Below are 25077 nucleotides of genomic sequence, written 5' to 3'. Positions count from 1 at the left end.
GTGAAAGGGGAAACTGTAACTAGGATCTTTAAAAGAATCAGAAGAAAGTTTGGAGGCTTAGACTAGAAACAGAAAAAGAAAGTCAGTAAATGAGTGAATGTACTTAACAGGCTCTTCTCAGACAGTACACCTAATGTAAAATGTGCATGTAGAAATCGTTTTCTATGATTGATCATTTCAAAGTATAATTTTGATTACAGCTGTGAAGAAATCAACTTCATCCTTTTTCCTGTGTTCCAATGTGGAATATTAATCACTGTCCACTCTATGAATTTTCCTCTTAAATTTTTTAATGGAATCAAAGCATCACCTCAAAACATTCAAATCTTACCTTCTGCATTTAAGCTTTCTAGTTAATAAGAGACTATATTTTTCAAATCAAAACAATTGTTCCAGAGTGAAGAGAAAAAATAAGTTGCATCTGTAAGAATACAAAATAATTTTTTGCTCTAAATAAAGTTTCAACAAAAAAATTATGTTATTTAGTGAAATAGCATTTTGATAAACGTGTTGCATTATAAAATGTTCATTATATTCCAACACCGTGTAATCCTGCAAGTGAAATGCCTTATCACCACTATCTAGATCGCTATTAGATAGTGGTGATAAAGTCTATGCATATGGATGTGATATTGTACACTATTTAAACAGCAACCCTAAAAGGTGTTAAATGTTCGAATTCCAAAGTGAGACTTGGAATCTGTATTAACTGCATCATTTGCTAGTTACGTGAAATGTTTACAGAAAATATGTTCAAAAGACATAAAGTAGATTTGTAATACTAAACTGCACTCGCCCAAACATAAAACAAATGAAGGTCTTACTATGCCCATGCTTTTGTACAAATATAACTTTATTAGTAAAGTTATGGTTACTAATGATCTGGACACAGATGAAAATTCTGCAGGATCAAGTTGAAGGAATGCATATTATGAACATGAATTATTTCTAGACAATGGTCTAGAAAAGAGAAACTATTACAATACATTTTATGTGAGAAAGGCCATATTTAGCCAGACCACAAGTCTTTCTAGCCAACATCCTGTAACCCATACTGGCCCTAAGCAGGTACTTGACAAAAGAAAGGACAGGACAGGCATAGCTGATAAATTTACCAAGCAGACCTTCCGAACTAATCTCCTAAAATCCAGCAACTTTCTTCTCAGATTTCCTTAGCCATGTATGTTTTAAGTTATAAATGGAATAAGGCTACAAAGTTGCATCCAATTTAATTATGAATTGTGTGTACTGATTCTTAGGTTATGTGATTAGTTTCTTGTCTCCACACGGGATTGTACTGAAGCAAGAGAGGTAAGGAATGCTGGCAACAGCTTGATTCGCTCCGTAGTCCAGATCCTTTACCTGTGCACCACCTTCTCACTTCTGCTGATTTAGAGAAGGGAATACATTGGAAAAAAACATAGCCTGTAATCATGCTTAATAGAGATGGTACAACAGTCTGTGTGGACAGACCTGCGGAAAGATCGGATCATGTAAGTGCTCAAAATTAATATGCTTCTACTTCAATTCTCTCTCCTAGGTATGCATTGACTGCTCAGATGCCAGGCACCATTCTGCACACAGCCACACGAGGTGCCTTTGAGCTACTATATTCTCTCCAATCATTCACCATGTCCTTCCAGGCCAAGACAGCTTGGATGGAATTGTCCTAAAGGCTGGATTCACCCACAGCTGCTGGCAGGATCACCCTCTTGAAATGATCCCTATCTTTCCCTCAGCTTTATGTGCCTGTGACAGTCCAGTAGGTTTCTTGTTTGTATTTATAAGATGCTGCTGTAGGGATGATTGAAATGCAAATCAGAAAGAGCCCAAGACATCTTCAATAGTGAAGCTAATCTAAAGTGACAGTTTCCAACATGAAAAAAATCCTCGTAAGGAAGACACTATGTATTCCTCTAATTGGATAAGCTTTCTGATTTCTTTTGTCATCTCTAAATTGACATTAATATGACATAGTGAAAAAGTATATATTAAGAGATTATTTTGTTATGCATTTCTTTTCACACTGCATTTTCAATGGTGAATCACTATTTTCAATTTCACACATATTTCAATAGTGTGTGGGCTTCAGTTTGGCTGATTGCCCAAAGAAATATTTTAACAAAATAACTATTTTACTGTTTAACTGCTCAAAAAAAGACAATATCTGAGAAGTATAAACCTTTTAAAAACTGTTAACCTAATATCTCCTCAACTTATGGTATAGAAAGTAAATCTGGTCTTAATGAATTCCTAGCCTTCACCTACCTCACTGCAACTTTAACCAATTAAAATTAGAAGCAATTTTTTACTTTTTGAGCTTTCCCTTGCAAGGTGAGCCATTGCAATGGTAGACCTTGGCACCAATAAACATCTAAGCAGAAAAACGAGCAACAGACTAGGAAGAATCATCAGGAGAAATCATTTAAAGAGATCCCTTAGCAAATGACCGGTCTCTTTATATACAATCAAATCAGCTATGAAACAAGAAAACAGTCTCTCCTACTCTGTTTAACACAACAGCACCAAATTATGTGAATACAAAACCAGAGAACAGAGTGTAGTCACATTAAGAAATCCCTCCTTTTTTTGGAATACATACAGGAATGTAATAATAATTGAAAATTAAAATAATATTTTATCATAAAAATCCTACATAATCACCCAGTGACTCACTTTCCTGTGGTACTCTGGATAAATTGTGATTAAGGGCTTAGAAAGAACAGTAGGACACCAAATTGGCTGAACAGGGAACTTCTGATAGGAATGAAATGCAAAAAGCAGAAATACAGGAGGTAGGAGAAGCAGCACATTTCCAAGGAAGAACACGGAAGTATCACCTGGCTTTTCAGGAATGGCATCAGTAAAGTCAAAGTTCAGCTGGAGATGAACCTGGAAATGGAGATGAAAGGCAAGGAAAAGGTACATCAAAGGCAAAAAGAAGAAAAAGAAAAATGTGGGCCTGCTGCTGAATGGAGCAGGCAATCAGGTGATGAATCACATGGAAAAGGATGAAGTACTCAAACCCTTCTATGCCTTATTTTACTGGCAAGGTCTGCTTTCAGGCCTTGTCCAGAAGGAAAGTTTGGGGGAGTAGAAGGTACTACCCACTGAAGGGAAAGATCAAGTTAGGTTCTGCTTAAGTAAATTAATCTACATTCAAGTTCCTGGGATCATGTCAGACGCATCCAATGGTGCTGACAAAGCTAGTAAATGTCATTGTGAGACTATGTTCTATGTACCATGTTTGAAAAATTGTGGTGATTTGCAGAGGTCCCCAGTGGCCTGAAAGGGTCTGATGGTAAGAACACCTTTAAAAGGGAGAGGAAGAGGACCTGGTCCAGCCTCATCTTAGATCCTGGGAGGGTTATTGGGCAAGTTCTCTTGGAAGTAGTTTCTATGCATATGAAGGACAAGAAGAGATTTGGAACACTCAGCGTAAGTTTAGCAAGGGCAAATCATGTGTGATGAACCTGATTCCCTTTCGTGAAGAAATTCATGGCTCTGTGAAAGACAAGAGCAGCAGCAGCAAGGTTTTAGACAGACTTTCACTGAAACCTTGTAGCTATGCAGGAAAGATATGGAGTAGATAAGTGGACTACAAAGCAGACAATAAACTGGTTGGACCATCAGGCTCAAAAGGTAGTGCGCAGGTGGTTCCAAATCTAAGAACAGAGTTACCCAAGAGTTAATACAGGAGCTAAGACTGATTAATACCTTCAACACCTATCTGGACAGCTAGATGTAACGCACCGTCATCGAGTTTGCAGATGACACCAAAACGGTGGGAGCAACTGATACGCTGGAAAGCTGCCATTCACACGGCCTTGGCAAGCTGGAGGAATGGCATGACAGGAATCATAGAAGGTTCAGCAAAGGCAAAAAATAACCTCAGCTCAGACTATTATATGCTGTTACCTGACTTTTAAAAAGTTCATCTCAAACTTTATCTCCTAATTATATAACGCTGCAGTCAAAGAGGGCTATACCAGTCAGTTGCTGAGGGGAGCTGCTCTGGAGCTGGCACAACACATAGCAGAGTGGGAGATCTCGGTGCACAGGGGCGGTTCCTGAGGCAGGAGATGCCAGGGCAGCGGAGAGACCCAGCAGGAGCTGGCAGGTCTGGCAGGAGATGCTGACGAGGCCTGGACATTGCCAGAGCAACCATGACCACCCCCACACCTACAAAAAGCAGCCTGGGCAGCGCAAGTGACCAGGAGCACTGCCAACAGAGTGTGGCACATCGGCCAGGGCTGGGCACAGCAGTTCACATGGCAATTGGCATGGAAGGACATGCAGGGAGGATGTAGTCACCCTACCAGCTCAAGAGGTCTCTGCCATAACGATGGGGACTCGCCTCAGAGTTAAAAACAGAGTTTCTATAGAGAAAGCCCCTGAGATGTCTGACACTTCCACCCAGGTGGAATTGGTAAAGAAGGAGACTTCAGTGTGGACTGTAGATTGCAGTAAGTACTCAGACCTTTCTCCTGCAGAAAAGGATAGTACCTGCAAAACACATGCACAGGCTGATGATCGGTTGCATCAGGTAGCTGTGTTACAACAAACAGTTAAAAGGCTTAATGCGGTATTAGAGGGGCCAAGACAGGGATAGGTGAGTGGTTTCAGAACCATGCTCCTGTGGTGGACACCACAGAGACTGAGACACCTTGTACCCCGGTGACCCACCAAAGCAGGACTCTGCCTCAGTCTCCACCCTCCAGCATTACAACCAAAACCAGGTATGAAGCTATCACAGCTACAGACAACCATGAGTAAGATCTGCAAGGGGCAACTGTACCAGCAGCACACAGTGGATATCGTAAAAAGAAACAATGAGTGCTCATAGTGGGTGACTCTGTTAAGGGGCCCATCTGCTGGCCTGACAGGGAGTCACAAGTGGTATGCTGCCTTCCAGGAGCCAAGGTCCAAGATGTTGCCGAGAGGGTGCCACTACTTGTCAAGAGCACAGACTACTATCCACTGTTACTCTTTCATGTGGGCACAAATGACACTGCAAACTGGAACCCAGGCAGAGTCAAGGAAGTCTATAAAGTCCTGGGGCTGCAAGCAAAAAGTATTGGTGCCCAAGTTATCTTTTCTTCCATGTTACTAGTTAGATGAGAAGGTGCAGCCAGAAATAGATATACAATGCAACTCAACTTTTGGCTTCATGGCTGTTACCGTTGTGAGGGTTTTGGCTTTTAAGGCAACCGAACATTCTTTGATGACTAGTGCCTGCTAAGGAGGGATGGGATATGCCTGTCTAGAAGAGGCATAGGAATCTTTGGCAGCAGGCTGGCCAACTTGGTGATGTGGGCTTTAAACTGAAGGACTCAGGGGGCAGGGTTCAAAGTGGCACTGCTCACACCACTGCAGCCAGCTGGGGAAAAAGCCAGGCCAACCAGAGCAGCGACAAATGTTCCTTAGCTGCCTCCCAAGATGTGAACCAGAAGACCAACCACCTCAAGTATATGTATACCAATGCACACAGCTTGGGGAACAAACAGGACAAACTGGAGCTCAGCACCCAGTCAGAAAGTTATGATAGGAATTAGTGAAACATGGTGGGACAACCCACACAGCTGGAGGATTGCGATGGATGGCTATAAGCTGTTTTGCAAAGACAGGCAGGGAAGAAGAGGAGTTGTCATGCTCTAAGTTAAGGAGAACCTTGAATGTATAGAAGTGATTGTGGAAGCCCTATTGAATGCCACTGAGTCAAGGTCAGAGGGGTCATCTCTAAGGGGCATCTTACAGTACAAACCTCCAAACCAAGACAATAAGGCCAACGAAGCAATATTTGGGTCACCTGAGTAAGCTTCGCGTCAACAGAACCTGGTTCTTACGGGTGACTTCAACTACCTAGACGTTTGTTGGAAGAACAATACAGCAGCTCACATGTCATCCATCAAGTTCCCAGAACATGTACAGGACGGCTTGCTCATACAACTGTTAGATGTGCCAACCAGGAATGAGGCACTACTGGACTTGCTACTCACAAAACAAGAAAACCTGCTTTCTAATATCTCAGTTAGTGATAGCCTTGGATGCAGTGATCACAATGTTTTGGAGTTTGGGATCCTGTTGTGCACTCTGAAGGTTAGCATTGAGACAAAGATTTTAGATTTTAGAAGAGCAAACTTCATCTTGCTCAGAGTTCAGTTGGGAGGGATTCTGTGGGAAGCTTCCATGGAGGATAAAGGAGCTAGCAAGTGCTGTGAGTTTTTCAAGAACGCTCCCCTGGAAGCACAAAACTAGTTTATCCCCTTTAAAGGTAAGGGAAGTGGGCAGAGCAAGAGACCCCCTTGGCTTAACTGTGAGCTTCTGAGTCTGGCCAAAACCAAAAGAGAAGTGTACCAGAGATGGAAAAGTGGATGAATACCTGATGAGAACTACAAGGGCATTGCCACCGCATGCAGAGATGCAGTTAGAAAAGCAAAAGCTCAGCTCTAATTGAAATCGGACAGAGATGTCAAAAACTGCAACAAAGGATTCTTCAGGTACACAAACAACAAGCAGAAACAGAAGGAAAATATTGGCTTGCTGTGGAACAGGAGAGATTAAGTAGTCACCAACAACACTGAAAAGACAGAAGTTCTCAACACTTTATTCACCTCTGTCTTTACCAGCACTGTTGGGCCCCAGGCCTTAGGAACAGCAATCTAGGTTGATGCAAACACAGACACCATCAGTGAAGGAAGAGCTGGTTTGCAGACTATTACAGGAGCTTGACCCCTACAAATCAATGACCCCTGACACTATCCACCCGAGGGTGTTAAGAGAGTTGGCTGAAGTTGTTGCAACACCACTCTCCATAATCTTTGAGAAGTCATGGAGATCAGGGATATCCCAGAAGACTGGAAGGAGGCTAATGTAACTCCCATTTACATAACGCGCTTAAAAGAGGATCTAGAAAGTTACAGGCCCATCAGTCTTAATTCATTCCCTCGGAAAGTTATGGAACAAATCCTCCTGGGGGCTATCACAAGTCAGGTGAATCACATGACTGGGAAAAGCCAGCACAGATTCACGAAGGACAAATCAAGCTTCACAAATCTCATCACTTTCTAAGGTAAAGTAACTTGCTTAGTTGCTGTGGGGTGAGCAGTGGACATTGTCCACCTGGATTTCTCCAAGACTTTCTATACGGTTCCCCACAGCCTCCTCCTAGAGAAACTGATGGTATCACGGTCTAGGCAAGTGGTCTGTGCAGTGGATGGGGAACTGGCTGACAGGCCTCACCCAGGGGGTGGTGGTAAATAGTTCCTTTTCAAACTGTCAACCTGTCACAAGTGGGATCCCCCAGGTATTGATATTGGGCCCAATGCTGTTTAATATCTTCATAAGTGATCTGGATGTTGGCATCGAGCATACCCTGATGAAGTTCAACACGGACAGGTGTAAAGTCTTGCACTTGGTAAAACACAATCCAGGAGTGCAGCAGCACAGGCTGGGATCTACCTGGCTGGGGAGCAGCTCTGTGGAAAGTGACCTGAGGGTCCTGGTAGACAAGTTCAATATGAGTGAACAGTGTGCTCCTGTGGCAAAGAAAGCCAACAGGGTGCTGAGTTGCATAGACAAGGGCATCACCAGCAGAGATAAAGAAGTCATTGTGCCACTCTACTCAGCACTTGTCAGGCCACACTTGGACTACTGTGTTAAGTTTTGGTCCCCACTATAAAAAAAAACCTGTGGACAGGTTGGAGAGGATCCAGAGAAGGGCCACAAAGATGATCAAAGGACTGTGAAGCCTGCCATATGAGGAAAGGCTGAGAGAATTGGCTTTGTTCAGCCTTGAGAAAAGAAGGCTTAGGAGAGACCTTATCACCAGGTTCCAGTATTTAAAGGGTGGCTGCAAAGAAGATGGAGGCTCCCTCTTTGCAAGGAGTCACATGGAAAAGACAAGGGATAATGGGTACAAGTTACTCCTGGGGAAATTCTGACTGGACACAAGAGGAAAGTTTTTCACAATGAGAACAATCAGCCATTGGAATAATCTCCCTAGGAAAGTGGTGGATTCCTCAACATCGGACATTTTTAAGATTGGACAGGGTGCTGGGCCATCTTGTCTAGACAGGGCTGTTGCCAAGACAGGCTGGACCAGATGATCCTTGAGGCCCCTTCCAACCTGGTATTCTATGATACCATGTTTTAGATTTTTTTCAGATGTATCTATTGATTAAGAGTAACTACTTCAAATTGCCTATTTTAAGTAGTAGTTGTACATTTTTTTCTTAAACTAGAAAATACATGCACACATACACTATTCATCCACAGTTTACAGTAATGTATGTTTCCAGTCTATGCTATATAAATAATGATTTCAAAGGGCAAAAAGCTTGGTTTTATTATTGAAAAATTAGAAATTTTACCACTGCTGAATAAAACAGAAGCATTTGATCACAATTCTGATTTTTAAAAAGGATGTCAGAATGGCTAATGCTGGACTGGACACAGTGCCTACTGTCCTCCATAGTCTACCTGTGCATCAGATCTCAATCATCCATTTAATGCTAATCATAATTTAAAATAATATTTTTCTTTGGGAGATGAGAGGCTGGAGATAAGAATGAGATTTGAAGTCCTCCACAGGTATTAAGAAATACAATTATACAAGTATTCTGGTATGGGACCTACCACCTTCACAGCTTTCTGACCTCTTTTCAGCACCTAGTCAACGCAAGTCTTGACCAATAGCACTATTTTTAAGTTGTTCATCCAAACGATTCCAGAATACATATAGCAACATAGAAATTGTTGACACTGGTCACCAGAACAGAATACTCTCTTAAAAGTCAAGGCCTGGATGCCACAAAACATTAAGGCTTCTAACATCCACTTAACCTTAAAAATTGCCACTGATTTTTCCCTCTTGATAGATCTGAGCTTAAATGCTGACTCAGTTTTGGCTTCCACACTAATCAAATATGCTTTTCTTTGTAATAGATACTGCAGTCACATAGAGTTCTATGAGACTGACTCAGTACGATAGAAACATAGGTCCAGTGTGAGTCCAGATGCATAACAACAGTTACACGTTTAACTCCTACTAATAAGAATTAAAAACCTTCTCAGATCTGGTCAGTAAAATTCTCCTTGATGTACTAAGTTTATTTTTAAAGGTTGAGACAAACTTGAGGCACCTTTTTTTTTCCTCCATGCTCCACCCTCAGCTTTCCAATGGGATGTAGGTTAGACACAAAACCAGGAGCCAAAACCTCTTGAATTATCTTCATAGTTTTACTACTGGTTTGTTCTGTAATCTTGGCCAGTTGCACTACCCCTTTGCATGCAAGTTTTCCTATGCATAAAATGAAAATAACACTATTTGCTCACTAACTGATGTCCCAGACGTAACATGAGGGTTTGCTATTGTTTATAATGTTTTTAAAATAAAGAAATATGCAATAAACTTGCTAAGAATTATTGTGCTGTTCTTCATTATTCTTAACTGGCAGGTGAGTCAGGGAACACAGCTGGTGTTCAAAACAGCCTAGACCCATGAGAAGCTTCTTCAGAAGAATTACAGCTTGGCAGGCCCAAGATCATAATTCTGAGTTAAAAAAGAAATGAAATAGCAAATTGCCTTTTTTTTTCCTCTTTCAGCACTATGTAAACCATAGGTCTCACTTATTTTCACTACATACACTACTGTACTCAGTCGCAAATAAATAAACCTGAAGAGCAGCTTTTCCCCAGCTTTTATTTTTATTACATGTTACCCTGCTAAGGTCCAATCTCCTTCCTTTCATCATCTCTCTCTAACACTCAGTTCGTTAAAACAATAACCAAAATTGAGAATTCTAGGTGTTGTTTTAAAAATACTTTGTGGGTACAGTAAGTGAATAGCTGCAAATTATGGCTCAGGATTCACACATTTCAGTCGTAACATTTGCAAAAACTTTTCTTGCCCTGCCTGCCTAAGACAAGATCCAGTCTTTGAGGTATTGCTCTGACAAGGGGAACACAATGAGAAAGCAAGTGGTAGACAGATATATTTGGTTTGAAATTAGGACTCTCAATCTGTAATGCTATAATATCACACTTACACTGATGATGCTAACAATTTTCTAATATTTCCTTTCAAAAACAGATATTAGAAAGCTCAGGTGCATCTTTAAAAGGCAGAAAGAAAAACTGAGGACAATTTTAAATCGTTTTTATCTGATCTCCAATATAGAGAGTTTTGATTGCTCCTTTGGTGGATAATAAAACACAGAAATTTTTAAGCAGTACAGTGCCTACCTAATCTATGGAACTTAACTTAAGGAAAAATTGATAAATTAGGACAGAAGGAACATTGCAAAAAAGATGCTTCTGAAATTAACTATTACGTAAGTCATTCTTGCAGCTCCCCTGAGTTTCATAAACACACTAATATACACACTTTTGGTTGTGCATAAGCAATATGAAAGCAATTTAAAATAGATCTTATGTTGTACAATTATAATAATCTCTCCCAAATGGTGTTTGAGCAAAGAATAGGCTAAATAGCAAGAAGACACACTATGTATACTGAATTACAGATAACTAAATGAAACACAAAACATTATTTTATACATTTTTGTACTGAAAGCCTTTCTAACCACATCCCGACTCCAAAATAATTTTTCAAATAACCCTTTTAAGTCTTCACGTACATGATATACTCTTACATTTCTAGAATTTACATCCAATGGACGTGACATTTCCCATCATATTATGTCAGTCACATGTATTAAGAGGACAGGAGAATCACAGCAACAACTGAGGTTCCCCTTTTAAAGGGAAAATAAAAGACTACATCAGCCTCTGACATCTTGGATCTGTACCACTGAGAGTGGGGTATGTATACGTACAATTGCACGGCACAGTGTCCAACAAATACTGATCCAGCCAGCTCAAGAATAGCTATATCCTATCCTATCTTCTCCTGTTTTATCTCTTCTGAATTAAACAATGCAAAGTGGTAGTTTCCATAACAAATATGACTGAAGAGACTTTGATCATATTTCATGAAGCTTTGGACAAATCAATACCATTAGTACATGTAGATTTGACCAACCGTCCTAAATCACATCCAAATGTTTGAAGGAAGAAATCAGATTTACAATACCACACTTACTCTTATAATATAAATATTTGTTTGAGTATTGAATCAGGGTGAGAATGTGGGTAAGGGGCAAATAAAATATAGAGGAAAGTAAACATTCTTTGAAATAGTTATTATAAAAGAGGTAAGATCAAATACCTTATAGCTCCTCAAACAGGTAAGTTCCCATATATAACAATCCCCCACCCTTTTAATATCAGCTGCTTTGGCAAAAGCAAAAATACTCTGCTGTTGATCCCTTCCTATATGTGCATCCCATCTTAAATGGCATCATGGCTGTTACCTATATCAAAACTGTTGGTAAACTTAGTTATAGTTATTTGAGGAAAACTGGCAAAATTTAAAGCATATAGTCACATGCACACTCCAAACATCCTAGCTATCCTGGCTTACAGTAAAATATCACATTTAATCTTCTATATATAAAGACTAAATATATTGCTTATTTAAAAAAAAAAAAAAAAGGATGAACTGAAATATCAAAAGTAATTGCCTGCCTGTTTCTAATCCTCCCTATAGAAGGTCTGGCAATCATTAAATTTCATAAATGTAACTGTTGCTACCAGCTGCAGACTTGGTCTATCAATTTGCAAGCACTTGTTTTTATAGCTCATGTTAGCAATTTTGCATGTGAAACTTCAATATAAGACATAAATCCTTCATCTTAACGATGATCTTTATTATTGTTTCAGTTTAACATGGGTGAAAAAAATCAGAATCAGGCTTTCTGAATGCATGGAAAGAAACTGAAAGGGTGAAAAGGATGACAAGACACTGTGATGTCTCCTTAGAATCAGAAGAGGGAGAGTTTACAAAGTGTGAAAGATTTAGAAAAACATTACTGAAAATTTACTTTCTAGTTTTTCATCTACTCTGCTGGGCTTTTTAAAAAAGACAAGCTTAGTTTGAATTAGTGTAGCTTATTCCTCTGCGAAGCTAACAGAAAATCAGAAACAATCCCGAAACTTCATAATGATAAAAAAAGAGAGAAAAGGGGAGTGAAAAAGGGAGTATGTGTATGCATGTGCATATGTGCGTGTTTAGAAATAGAATGCATACTTCATTTTAAAAACTACATCCACTGCCACTGTTTCTAGTTTTGCACATTCCAAGTATTTAAATCACAGCATAAAATGCTTTATAATGCTATCTTTGGGATCTTTTATCATACCCCTCCAGAAACACACATTTGTGATTTAAGATGTTTTCAGTGGTGAATGAGTTTCTATGACTGAAAAGCTCTTCTACCTTCACCTACCCACCGAAGACAGAGAATCCTCGTCTCCCACCCACACTTTGGTTTCCTTTTCTCAATTGCACATTTCCATACATTCGAAGGCAATGGAAGTAAACTGCATTTCCACAGACATAATAGGTCTCCTAAGTTTGTGACAGACGAGAAGCTGGATAAAAGGACAGTTTTCTCCAGCTGTTTGGCTGGCATTATAAGCACATAAACGGGAAATGCATAGCTGCTTGAGAGAGCTAACAACTGAAAAATGGCACTAAACATCTAGAGAATTTAATTTCCTGAACAATATTCTTCCTGTAGCATCATAATTGCTCTTTAGCTAAGAAAGAATCATAAAAGCTATAGATTTTATATTACAAAGAAACATCAAAATTATAACGGCTTCTCCTGTTGTGTTCAGTTTTCGTTTGTTTGTTTGTTTAAACAGCCCAGTAGCTCCATTCAACAATACGTAGATCTGTTGTTTCCCTGTCACTCTCAGAAGTAAACTTACTTGTAGATAAATCTTGTTTTGTCCAGTTTCAAAATACATTCCACCAAACACAGGAATGAATGACATAGGCAGGATAAAAAGTTATCTCTTAAAGTCCATGAGAGATTCTTAGTCACAGAGAAGCCTCTCACAGAACCGATCATGCTCTGAGTACAGCAGATAGCTATCCATAATAACCAGGATGGTTTAGGTTTGGTATTTGTTTGAATACCCTTCAAACTGTCTTGCGCTTGCATATTTCAATCCAGCCTAAAAAGTAATGCAGTCTCCATAAATATATAATCACTTAGACTTTTTCACTGGACAGAAGTAACGTTTTTCATGGAGCTTTCTGACCTTCTACCACATCAGGAGGATATACTTTTTTTTTCAGTTAGTGAAAAAAGCTAATGAAACACAGTATCTCCTGTGCATTATACAGTTTACACAGGACATCACAAATACTATTGAAGTTTCAAAGCCAAATACTCTGAAACTTAGAAAGGCCAGGAATGTGAACTGTAATCATTCCACCTATACTTATTTTCCTTCCGTATCTCAGACCAATCTTACCCCTGGTCTCCATGGATAGAAAAAAAAAAAAATCAAGACATCCATCTGTCTTAAAAACTTTACTAAACAACATTATATTTATCTCTCCAAATATAATATACATTTTTAAATAATCTAAATGTTTAAACGCTTTCATGGATGTAGTCAGTGTTTCTATGAGTATGTTTCAAGAACTGGTCTCACCTATTCCAAAAATAAAGATATCCACATGGAAATAAGATTTGGGAGGTGATATTAAAATTAAAGTTAGTATTAGAACTTTTTTTGCTATAGCACCCTAATGAATACTCATGCTTTTTCTTATGTACAACAAGTTCTACATTCTTTTCACAGCTACATTATTCAGAATAAAGTATTCTCTCTGAAGATATGTCTAAAAGTTCTTAAGTCCTGCATTTCAGCTCTCAGTGTGTTCATCTTTCCTGCTGATTAGATATTCTCAGGTTACCGAATGGCTGCACTGCCTTCACCATTGTAAGCAACAACTTCATACTCAACAATTCGCATTTTGGAAAAGAAAAACAGCAAATAGGATGGTATCAGAAACATTTAAGAACAGGAAAGGTTAATCTAGAAAACATGCACGATATAAAAGTCACAGACTTAATACAAAGAAACTATAATACAAATCATTACAACCGAGTATGTTCAACTATTTACATTACAAATAATGTAGATATACAGGAGCAGGCACAATCCTCTGATGATTACTTGTTTTGAAACTGTATCATGTAAAAAAATTTCTTACAATATGAAAAAAATGTTTGTTCAAGCCTCCAGAAGTCTTCTTTCTGAATATAAAGTATTAGTAATGTTCAGAGAAAATGTTTAGTGTTTATATTTGGACATGACCAAAAGGTTTACAAGCAGTATTAACAAGTGTCAGACACAAATTTACTTATTAATATTTTGTTCTTCATTTTCACTTATTCAGGGGACTTAGAAAAGAAATTAACTTCTATCCTAGCAGTGGCATCTGCTGTCTTGCACCAGATGCTAAAAATGTTGAATGGAGAAGAAATTGCTAGATCTTACCTGCTGGACTCAGCAGATGTAATGGCAATCAGAGGAGGAATCCTCAGTGGAAGAGTCGTGGGCCTTGGGATAGTCTCCATATCATTCTTTTTATCCCAGTCTGCCTGTTCTAACTGCCTGAAAGCCAGGGGTGGAAGCTGGATGTTACGGGACGACAATCTCCGTACAAGGTAGGGCTCCATTCCCTGGAAAGATTGTTCATCCTCAGTGCAGGGATGTAGAGTTTCTTCTGAAACCTATGATCAAGGAAAAAAAATACTCATCATGTAAGAAAATACCTACAATGTTAATTTGATAACTATTTTAATTCCTTTCCATAAGCTAGTTTCTTGTAAATATTTATACTTTACTATCATTATTCAGAAAGCAAAAAAGAATGAAAAGATACAGCAAAAAGTTTCTAGGGCGTAGATAATTCAGGGTTTCAAAAGCAAACAGAAATTTATTTTATGAGATTAACACACTGCTGTATTGGGGACAAAAGTGCTCTGCATTAGACAAATTTCTTTCTTACAATATGCTTGCTTACCTACAAGTTATCTACCTTTTGCAAGAAGTGAGAGTCCAAATACCAATAATAAAATAAAAGTAGTAGTCACATATTTGCAACTATGCACCTCTCAACCGAAAACAGGATAAAATTCACCTTAAACTCTCTCAGCTGTCCCAACTCCCATCTTTCTCCCTTGCTTACAGTAATTTCATGCTAACAGTAAGTGATGAGTACTTAAAACTACCACTGTAGTGCTTAGAAACAGTGACTAATCAGAACATCTGAAGGTCAGGCCCGAATGAAATCTTAAGTCTAAGCATTAGCAAACATTATTTTTAATTTAATCATTTAAACTGCTGGTAATATTCTTTGGGTCATGGAAGAATGGCAGGCAATCCAAGAAAGAAATCTCCAACTGATACTGATTTAAAGTGGAGAAAATTTCTTCAGAAAGTTTTCAGAACTTTTAACAAACATCTCACCAATCTGAGAGAAAATTCTCAAAGATTTACTTTTCTGAGAGCACTGATATTCTGAGAAGCCTGTTGTAATGAGAAGAAATTGGCTTTTTTTCTCCATGTCTTATACAGTCTTTTGCCATTACTTGACAAATTCCCCAGCACAGATACTGCTGTCTGCACCTATTGCCTTGATTACTTTCCTGTGAAGAAATTCAAGCACTGAGCAAGTCTGAAGATTTTCTACACCTAAACTAAGAATTAGGAATACAGCATATATAGCTATATAACTATTCCATGAAGGTCAGGTATCAATAGCTTCATAGTCCCGATACAACACTTTAGAGAGGTACACCAAGTCTTCGCCTCTGCCATACTAGAGTTCACATGTATATTATGGTATACATAATATACAAAATAAAGCAAGTTAGACTATGCCCACAATTTACAATCACACCTCCAGTTACAGCACAGACACGGCCTTCAGTTCGACCTGTCTCATGAGGACTGATGCACACTTGCAAGAAAAACTTGCACGGCAATGTATTTAATCTTTGCACATAGGGATAGCCATTAATGAAACACCTTTCATGATGAGTAATATTAATAAGCTCCATTTAAACTCAGAGCTCGAGCAGTTGCTGTGAGCAAACTATTTCTAATTAAATTTTTAATCATAAAATCTAAATTCATAATTTAGCTATTTTTCTTAATCTAGCTGTAATGCAGTTTAAGAAAACAAAGATTGTATAAAATGGTATGTAATAATGCATGTACTCTGAAGCAAATCAACACCAAAATCAATCACTGTGAAAATACTATAAGAATTAATGTGTTACAGTCATCTAGGGAGAAGTTTAACTTCAGGCTTCTATTTTCAGCGTGTGCATAGTGGATATTCAAGACAGCTGAATAAATTCAAAAATAATAATGAAATTAATTATAGCTCTGCAAGAAATGAAAAATGCTTGATATCAGAGATAAAAATAAACCATCACATGAGGTTATTTGATTCACTTCATTAATTGATTTTTTTGGGCAGCTCTGAAAATCATGAAAATCCTTGAATTGCAGCCACAGACAAACAGAGATAGGTGAACTGAGAAGGTGAACTCATTGGGCAACTTATTCAACTCACATGCAAAAATTAGAGAGGTAGAAGACTGTGGCTGAACAAAAGCCATAAGCAAAAGGGAAGAATTCCAACCCAAATATTAAAGCCAAGCTTTGGAGAAATCAAACAATAGACACCTAATGTATATTTTGATGAAAATGGAAAATTAAATCAATTTGGGGGAAAACAGGCCACTGATTCAGGTACAAATACTCAGGCATCTAAACCAGGAAATATTGATCATAGCGATTTTACTCATCTTGGCAAAACAGATGCAAAAAAAACGCATTGCTAGTTTGCCTTATTTGTGAACGTAGTAGTAAAGAGCATTGTGTTTATCACAGGATCATAGAAATGCTGTTTTGAAGGACCCTCGTGAGGTTGTCCAGTCCAATGTCATGCTCAATATGGAACTATCATCCACACCAGATCACGTCAACCACCACGTTTTCTGAATCTCAAAAACCTTCAACAACAGAAATTCCCCAGCCTCCGTGGACAACCTGCTCTGCTGCTGCACCACATTCCTAATGAAGAAGATTTTCCTGATATTCAATCTGAACCTCTCCATAGGGGGCCCTTGCCCCTCCTTAAACAGCGTGCCACCGCTGAGAAGAGCTTGAATGTGTTGTCTTTTGCAACTACCCCTCGAGTAGCTGCAGGCTGCCATTAGATCGCCTTTCACCTCCTCCACAGCAGGCTAAGTAAGCTCAGCCCCCTCAAGCGCTCATCACCGATCCTGTGCTCTACATTCCGAACACCCTAGTAGCCCCCTCCAGGGCTCCCACCATTCCCCTTGATCCACTGGCTACAGTCGTTTTGGCATGTAGTTTGTTCTGTCTCTGTGGAAGAGTGCACTGTTAGGCTGCCATCCACCCTGCCATCCATCGAAGCCCCCAGGTCCTTTCCAGCAGGGCTGTGACCCAGTCAGTCACTTGCCGGCCTGTGCCGGTGCTTCAGGTTACCCTGTCTGAGTGCCGGACTCTGCACTTCAACATGGGCTCTAGTATCAACCCCTCATGGTGGTGTGCTGGTTAACAGCTGCCAGCCAGATGTCGACCCACCATCCTCTGCACTACAGTGGAAGTATTTTTCTCTCCACCTAGCAGTCTTTTCATCCAGTCCAGTCTTCCTGACTGGAATTCAAATCAGTGTTTTTTGAGAGTGTGCTCTGTTAAGAGATTTGCGACAATAAATGGGGCAAGGGGGAGAGGGATCAAAAAAACTGCAATCTCAGACAGAATGATTGAGAAATCCAGAATATAAGTAATTAAATAAGATTACTTTTGAAGCTCTGAGCTCTTCAAAAGATATTAGGGGAAAGATTGACACAAAGTAAGAAAGATTTGATGATGCAAAGGGCTTCAAAGACGGACCCAAAAAAGACTACATAAACATTAGTATATACAAGGAACAGCATCCTGAGGACAAAGGGCATTTTTCTTTGGACCCAGACTCTGTCATACAGTGAGAACTATTAGAAAGTCAAATAGAGGCCAAGAAGCTCTGTGTAGCTTGTGTAGCTGTGTGGAGAAGATGGAACAGGACATGTATCTGAATGTAGATATACTTAAAATCACTATGTGAAAGACAAGAAAACTACTAACCAGTCTGATAGAAACAAAAACAGAAAACAAATTGTGCAGCATTAAGTTACATGAGGGTAGAGATTATGCTTTTATGACCTCCTAATTATCAGATGGGTAAAAGTAAACAGCAAACAATGAAACAACAAAATGAGTTTCAGAAATGCAAGAAATATATGAAAAGCAAAAGAGTTGGCACTGGCCATCTTCCTGCTGCCTCTAAAGAATTTCCTGAAGTATAGAAATCAAGCCACACAGCATCAGCACAGGAAAGACCTTCGAGCTCCAACATTCACAGCAGTAACACATGAATGTGAGATACGACCAGCTGTAAACATATGTAAAATATATATTAAGGTAGTGTATCATAATATGTCATAATACAACCTGTGTGATAAAAAGAAAGAATTTGGAATGTCTGATAAAATTATTAGGGTAATATATACTTTGAACTGTCAACATAAGGATGGTTAAGTAGGAACAAAGATGCTTGTTTTATTTGGTATTTATAGTTTTTCTTCTTTCTTTAACATCAATATGGAAATAATACAATAATTACAAAATTCCTAGGAATCAGAGAATTTGCATATTTTATATATTTATGATCTACTGAAAAGTTGTGGTTTCTGAACTAAAGTCAGAAAGAAAGATAAAACCACGATGGTGAGTGTACAGATGCTGGACAGGCCAGTTAAGATTTTCTTGTAAAGCCATTTTAACTGTATGTGATCTTATGACTAACCAAGAAAAATACAGACTCCTAACACTGAGCAAAATCTAAAGATTCTCCATGTCAATAACCCGTAGGAAGCCTGCTTTTGAAAAGGAAAGAGATGAAGGCAAAACGTGACACTAACCAATGATTAACTTCAGGAAATAAAAATTTTATGGTAAAAGATAAATTAAAACAACTAGTTAAAGTTTTTATATGGTCCTTGACTGCCAGTCACTCACAGAACCCAGTTCAAAAGTCAATTTCTAACGTACACCTCACAATCACTACCTGATGACCTTGGCAAGTCATTGATGAAAAAGCGTAGACAAAACCACTACAATTTTCCAATAAAACATGGCAATATCTATTAGTTAAAAAATTTCTGCCACCACTTGAGATGCTGCCAAGGAATTACTTCGCCATCACGTTTCAACTTTTCTTAACTGTAGGTAAAATGTCTTAGTACATTCAAATGGCATACATGATGATGTTTGCATACCAGTTCACGGAAGCAACCTATGATAACTCATGTTTGCTTGCATGAACCTGCACTGCACACTTTATTTTTTTCATATTGTATTTCTGACTGCTGTAATGTTGATCTCAGTTTAGGATTATATCCTTTAAAATGTTTAAATTGAACTGCTTTTTAATGTATATTGAATAGAAATCTCTTTCAACACCAGGAAAGCAACCTTTATGTATACCTACAAGAACTGAAGTGTGCTAATTAGAGAATAATTTACATCAAATTCTGCATACTAACCAGGAAAGACTCTGCTTTTTTACTCTGTGAGGTGATAGGTTTTATACTAAGTTACAAGTAAAGCCTCATTGCCCTTCGACCTTAGTGTCCCCAAAGCCCAAATTTTTTATAATGTTATTAGGAGCATAATGTGACCTTGCAATTTACCCCAAAAAACCCCAAATACTGACATAATCCATTTCCTCTCAATTTAGTTTTTTTTTGTTCCCTTTAATTTAAAAAAAAATTCTTTTCACCTACTTCTCTATATAATAAAGACCTCTTCCTTGGCTTTCTCACAGACTTACACTGAAGGTGCTATCCTGGCTGCCTCTGCTTGTCTCTGGTTCTTTTTTTGACTATTATTTTGCAACCTACATTTTAGTCATAGAATCATAGAATCATAGAATTGCTGAGGTTGGAAGGGACCTTTAAGATCATCAAGTCCAACCATAAGATCATCAGTCCCCAGCAAATTTTCTTACTTTCACCATGTTAGTACTTTCATAGGTTTTCCCACAATGTCACTACCTGAATTAGTCTCTTCTGTTATTTAGTTGGTAGATGCTCTATAAAGCACATTTAATTGCTTCTTTCACTGAGTAAAAGATAGCTCTTAAGATATCCAGTAAGCTCTGCACTTTCTGATCAACAGATCAAAAGTACAACTGTTGGAAAATACTCTCTTGAGCCTTGAAAAGTAAGTTTTATGGCAATGCAGCACCCCTGAAAGAACTGAATCAGATAACAGGACTCAGGAGGAGTTGGAAGTCATTCTGCAGCGAGAAAACTATAATGTAATTGCAATCAAAGACACATGTTTGGCTGACTTGCACAATTGCAGTGCTGCAATGGATAGCTATAAACTCTTCAGGTATAGGCAAGGAAGAAGAAGCTATAGGGTAGCCCTGCATGTTAGGGAGGGTCTAAAGCTTGATAACAGTGATGAAAGAGTCAAGTTTTATGGGTGGAAATCAGGCAAAGGCCAACAAGGTAGATATCATGGTGGGACTCTGTTATAGACCACCCAAGCAAGATCAAGAGGCAGACAAAATAATCTATAAGCAGCTGGGAGAAGTGAGGGCAGCTGGCAGAAGTGCTCACCAGGCCACTTTCCATCATTTCCAGCAGTCCTGGGTAACCAGCAAGGTCTCCCTTGACTGGGCGTTAGCAAATGTGACACCCACCTACAAGAAGAGCCGGAAGGAGGATCCAGGGAACCACAGGCCTGTCAGTCTGACCTCAGTACTGGGAAAGGTTATGGAGCAGATCATCTTGACTGCCATCATGCAGCATGTACAGGACAACCAGGTGATCAGGCCCAGCCAGCATGGGTTCATGAAAGGCAGGTTCTGCTTGACTAACCTGATCTCCTTCTATGACACGATGACCCGCTTAGTGGCTATGGATTTACTAAAGCCTTTGACACCGTTTCCCACAGCATTCTCCTGGAGAAACCAGCTGCTTATGTGTTGGACAGGTGTACTTTCTACTGGGTAAAAAACTGGCTGCATGTCTGGGCCCAAAGGGTTGTGGTGAACGGAGTTAAATCCAGACGGTGGCCGGTCACAAGTAATGTTCCTCAGGAATCAGTACTGGGGCCAGTTCTGTTTAATATCTTTATCAATGATCTGGATGAGAGGACCGAGTGGACCCTTAGTAATTTTGCAACGACACCAAATTGGGTGGGAGTGTTGATCGGTTTGAGGGCAGGAAGGCCCTACAGAGGGACCTGGACAGTCTGGATTGATGAGCCGAGGCCAATAGTATGAGGTTCAATAAGGCCAAGTGCTGAGTCCTGCACTTGGGTCACAACAATTCCATGCAACACTACAAGCTTGGGGAAGAGTGGCTGGAAAGCTGCCCAGCAGAAAAGGACCTGGAAGTATTGGTTGACAACTGGCAGATTACAAGCTGGCAGTCTACCCAGGTGGCCAAGAAGGCTAACAGCATCCTGGCCTGTGTCAGGAATAGTGTCAGCAGTACTAGGGGAGTGATCGTCCTTCCCTGTACTCGGCAGTGATTAGATCGCACCTTCAATACTGTGTTCAGTTTTGGGCCCCTCACTACAATAAAGAAGTTGAGGTGCTGGAACGCACCCAGAGAAGAGCAACAAAGCTGGTGAGGGGTCTAGAGAGGTCTTATGAGGAGTGGCTGAGGGAACTGGGGTTGTTTAGCCTGGAGAAAAGGAGGCTCAGGAGAGACCTTACCTCTCTCTACAACTGCCTGGAAGGAGGTTGTAGAGCAGTGGGTGTCAGTCTCTTCTCCCAAGTAACAAGCGATAAGACAAGAGGAAATGGCCTCAAGTTACTCCAGGGGAGGTTTAGATTGGATATTAGGAAAAATTTCTTCACCAGAAGGCTTGTCAAGCTCAAGAACCAGCTGCCCAGGGAAATGGTGGAATCGCCATCCCTGGAGGTATTTAAAAGATGGGTAGATCTGTTGCTTAGGGACATGGTTTAGTGGTGGTTTTGGCAGTGTTATGTTGACAGTTGGAGTCCATGACCTTAAAGGTCTTTTCCAACTGAAATGATTCTGTGATTTTATGATTTCCAAAACAAATTCATAAACACCTGGGCCAAGAAGCATGGCATTGACTGAGTGTATCACATCCCCTGTTGTGCACCAGCCTCTGGAAAATTGAACAATACAATGAACTGTTAAAAACTACACTGAGAGCAACGAGTGCTGATACATTCAAGCTTTGGGACATAAATTTAGCAGAAGCCGCTTGGCTAGTTAACACTAGAGGATCTGCCAATCAACCTGGTCCTGCCCGATCTAAGCTCCTTCACAGTGCGGAAGGAGATTTGGTCCCTGTAGTACATATAAGGACATGGTTGGGAAAACCAGTCTCAGTTATTCCTCCCTCAGGAAAAGGTAAACCTATTTGTGTGACTGTTTTTGCTCAACAACCTGGATGCACTTGGTGGGTAACATGGAAGGACAGGGAAGTCCAATCTGTACTTCAAGGTGACTTAATCCTGGGTGAAAATAATCCATGATTTAGGTTGTATGATGGTAGTGTTACATGATGCTGTCTGTATGTCACCACTACTGTGGCTGCCATATATCAAATTATAGCAGGAATGTCTTGCTGCCAAGCCAGGATAGAGGCAAGAGTAGAAATTAATTGCAATGTTAAACCTTATCGCGTAGTCCAAAGGGGCCAGAGGCAGAGACTGTAATGGATATATTTTTAAATTGTTATAACCCGTTATTTGAGTTATGTGTTATATGAAGTACTACAGCAGAAATCACCCAAATCAATGAAGGATGAACCTCACAAGAAGAATTGAAGTGCAACAGTGGTCCAACTTGAGCTGGTTTTGGTGCCCAGCAACTCCATGCAGCACACCACCTCTCCTGTCCTGAGTGAATACCATAACAGTTGGAGTCCAAAATCATAGACCAAATGAACTTAATGAACATTTTATGGGTATTTATAGATATTTTACAGACATTCTCTGGGGAAAGGGTAGTTAATGTGGACATGTTGCAATAGCGTGGGATCTAAGCATGACATAAATAGTATGGAATAAGGGGTGAAGAATGTACTGGTTTTGGCTGATATAAATTACTTTATAGTAGCTTGTATGGGCCTATGTTTTGGATTTGTGTTGATAACACACTGATGTTTTACTTACTGCTGAGCAGTGCTTACACAGCATCAAGGCCTTTTCTGCTCTTCACACTGCCCCATCAGCACGTAGGCTGGGGGTGCACAAAAAGTTGGGAAGGGACAAAGCTGGTACAGCTGACCCTAACTGAACAAAGGGGCATTTCATACCATGTGACATACTCAACAATAAAATGGGGGCGGGGAGGTTGGTGAGGGGGCCACTGCTCGAGGACTGGCTGGACATCGGTAGTTGGTGGTGAGCAATTGTTTTTATTTGCATTGCATGTTTTTTCTTGGGGTTTATTTTCCTTTCTCTTTGTTTTGTGTTGTGTTTTTTTTTTTTTTATTTTATTTTCCTTACATTTTTTTAAATTTCTTTTTAATTATTAAACTGGTTTTTGTCTCAGTCCATGAGTTTCTTTCTCACCTTTACTCTTCAGATTTTTCCCTCCATCCCAAGGGTGGGGTAGAGGGGGAGGGAGGGGAGAGTGAGCAAGAGTCAAGAGTGGCTGTGTGGTGCTTAGTTGATACCCACATTCATCATAAGTTTTGCATAGGTGCTGATCATCTCAATAACTATGAGCTTCACAGGTGTTAATTTAACTCCACAAAATATGCTGAAGCTGCAAGGAAGCCTTTATCCCATTTTTATAGTCAAGAGTCAGAAACAAAATGAGATAAACTGAAAAACAGTCTCTAATTTCACTTGACCAATTTGGGAAATAGGAGTTTCAGAATACTTCACATTAGTTTCTCTTAACATCATCAAATGTGCCCTTGTTGCCAAAAAGGCCAATGGAATCCTGGGCTGCATAGGGAAGAGTGTGGCCAGTAGGTCGAAGGAGGTCATTCTCCCCCTCTACTCTGCACTGGTGAGGCCACAACTGGAATACTGTGTCCACTTTTGGGCTCCCCAGTTCAAGAGGGACAGGGAACTGCTGGAGCGAGTCCAGCGAAGGGCAACTAAGATGATTAAGGGATTGGAGCTTCTCTCTTATGAGGAAAGGCTGAGAGAGCTGGGACTCTTTAGCCTGGAGAAGAGAAGGCTGAAGGGAGACCTTATTATGGTGTACAAGTATCTAAAGGGTGGGTTGAAGGAGGATGGAGCCAGGCTCTTTTCAATGGTTCCCAGTAACAGGACGAGGGGCAATGGGCACAAGTTAGAACATAGGAAGTTCCGTTCAAATACACGGAAAAACTTCTTTACGGTTCAGGTGACAGAGCACTGGCACAGGCTGCCCAGGGAGGTTGTGGAGTCCCCTTCTCTGGAGATTTTCAAGCCCCGCCTGGATGCAGTCCTAAGTAGTGTGCTCTGGGCAATCCTGCTTTAGCAGGGGAGTTGGACTAGATGACCTCTAGAGGTCCCTTCCAACTCTGAAACTCTGTGATTCCATGATTCCATGAAATGTATTTTCCTCCAACTTTAATTTGCAAGAGTTTAGCTCAATATGTTTGCAAGTAACACTACTGGCTCACAGAGGACATTCAGAAAATAAGGAAAACAGTAACTGAAGAAAAAGTTTTCTTTAAGCAATTTATTTAGTGTTATATAGTAGTTCCATGATCTGTCGTCAAGTTTTATAGGAGCAAGTTTTCTCTAAGGTAAGAGTCTATTATATTTAACTTTCAGACCATTGTTTCACTCCAAATCTTTGAAAGTATTTGCTAAACATCTTTCAAGTTCTGCAAGAAATGGGAAGAAGACTATAGCTGTTGCTATACAGGCCTTACTGATCCTACAAGCCGCTTTAGCCTACAAAGTCATGTCTAAGAGAATATGTGATCATGCCATTAAAATTTATCCTAATATATATATCATGGTATAAACATACAGACACAGAAAAAGAGTAATTCTGGTACTGCCTGATTTTGAGTGCTTGACTTTCTACCTTAGTTATTTTAATGTCAAATTTGTCGTGT

The 25077-nt window shown here is 39.7% G+C and overlaps 1 protein-coding gene across 1 annotated transcript in view; it reads right to left on the bottom strand.

Moving 5' to 3' along the window:
• PDE4D (phosphodiesterase 4D) overlaps positions 1 to 25077 on the bottom strand; it is a gene marked incomplete at its 5' end in the record, with an annotated part of 552125 nt that overhangs the window by 441513 nt on the left and 85535 nt on the right. The window contains one exon of the mRNA XM_082497090.1: positions 14425 to 14660. Coding sequence (XP_082353216.1) covers positions 14425 to 14660 — 236 coding nt within the window. The remainder of the gene's footprint in view (positions 1 to 14424; positions 14661 to 25077) is intronic.

The sequence above is a fragment of the Vanellus vanellus genome, assembly GCF_965231255.1.
Source record: "Vanellus vanellus genome assembly, chromosome: Z".
NCBI classification, from domain to species: Eukaryota; Metazoa; Chordata; class Aves; order Charadriiformes; family Charadriidae; genus Vanellus; species Vanellus vanellus.
The sequence above is the reverse complement of the archived record's forward strand: the minus strand, read 5'-3'. Positions and strand labels throughout refer to the sequence as shown.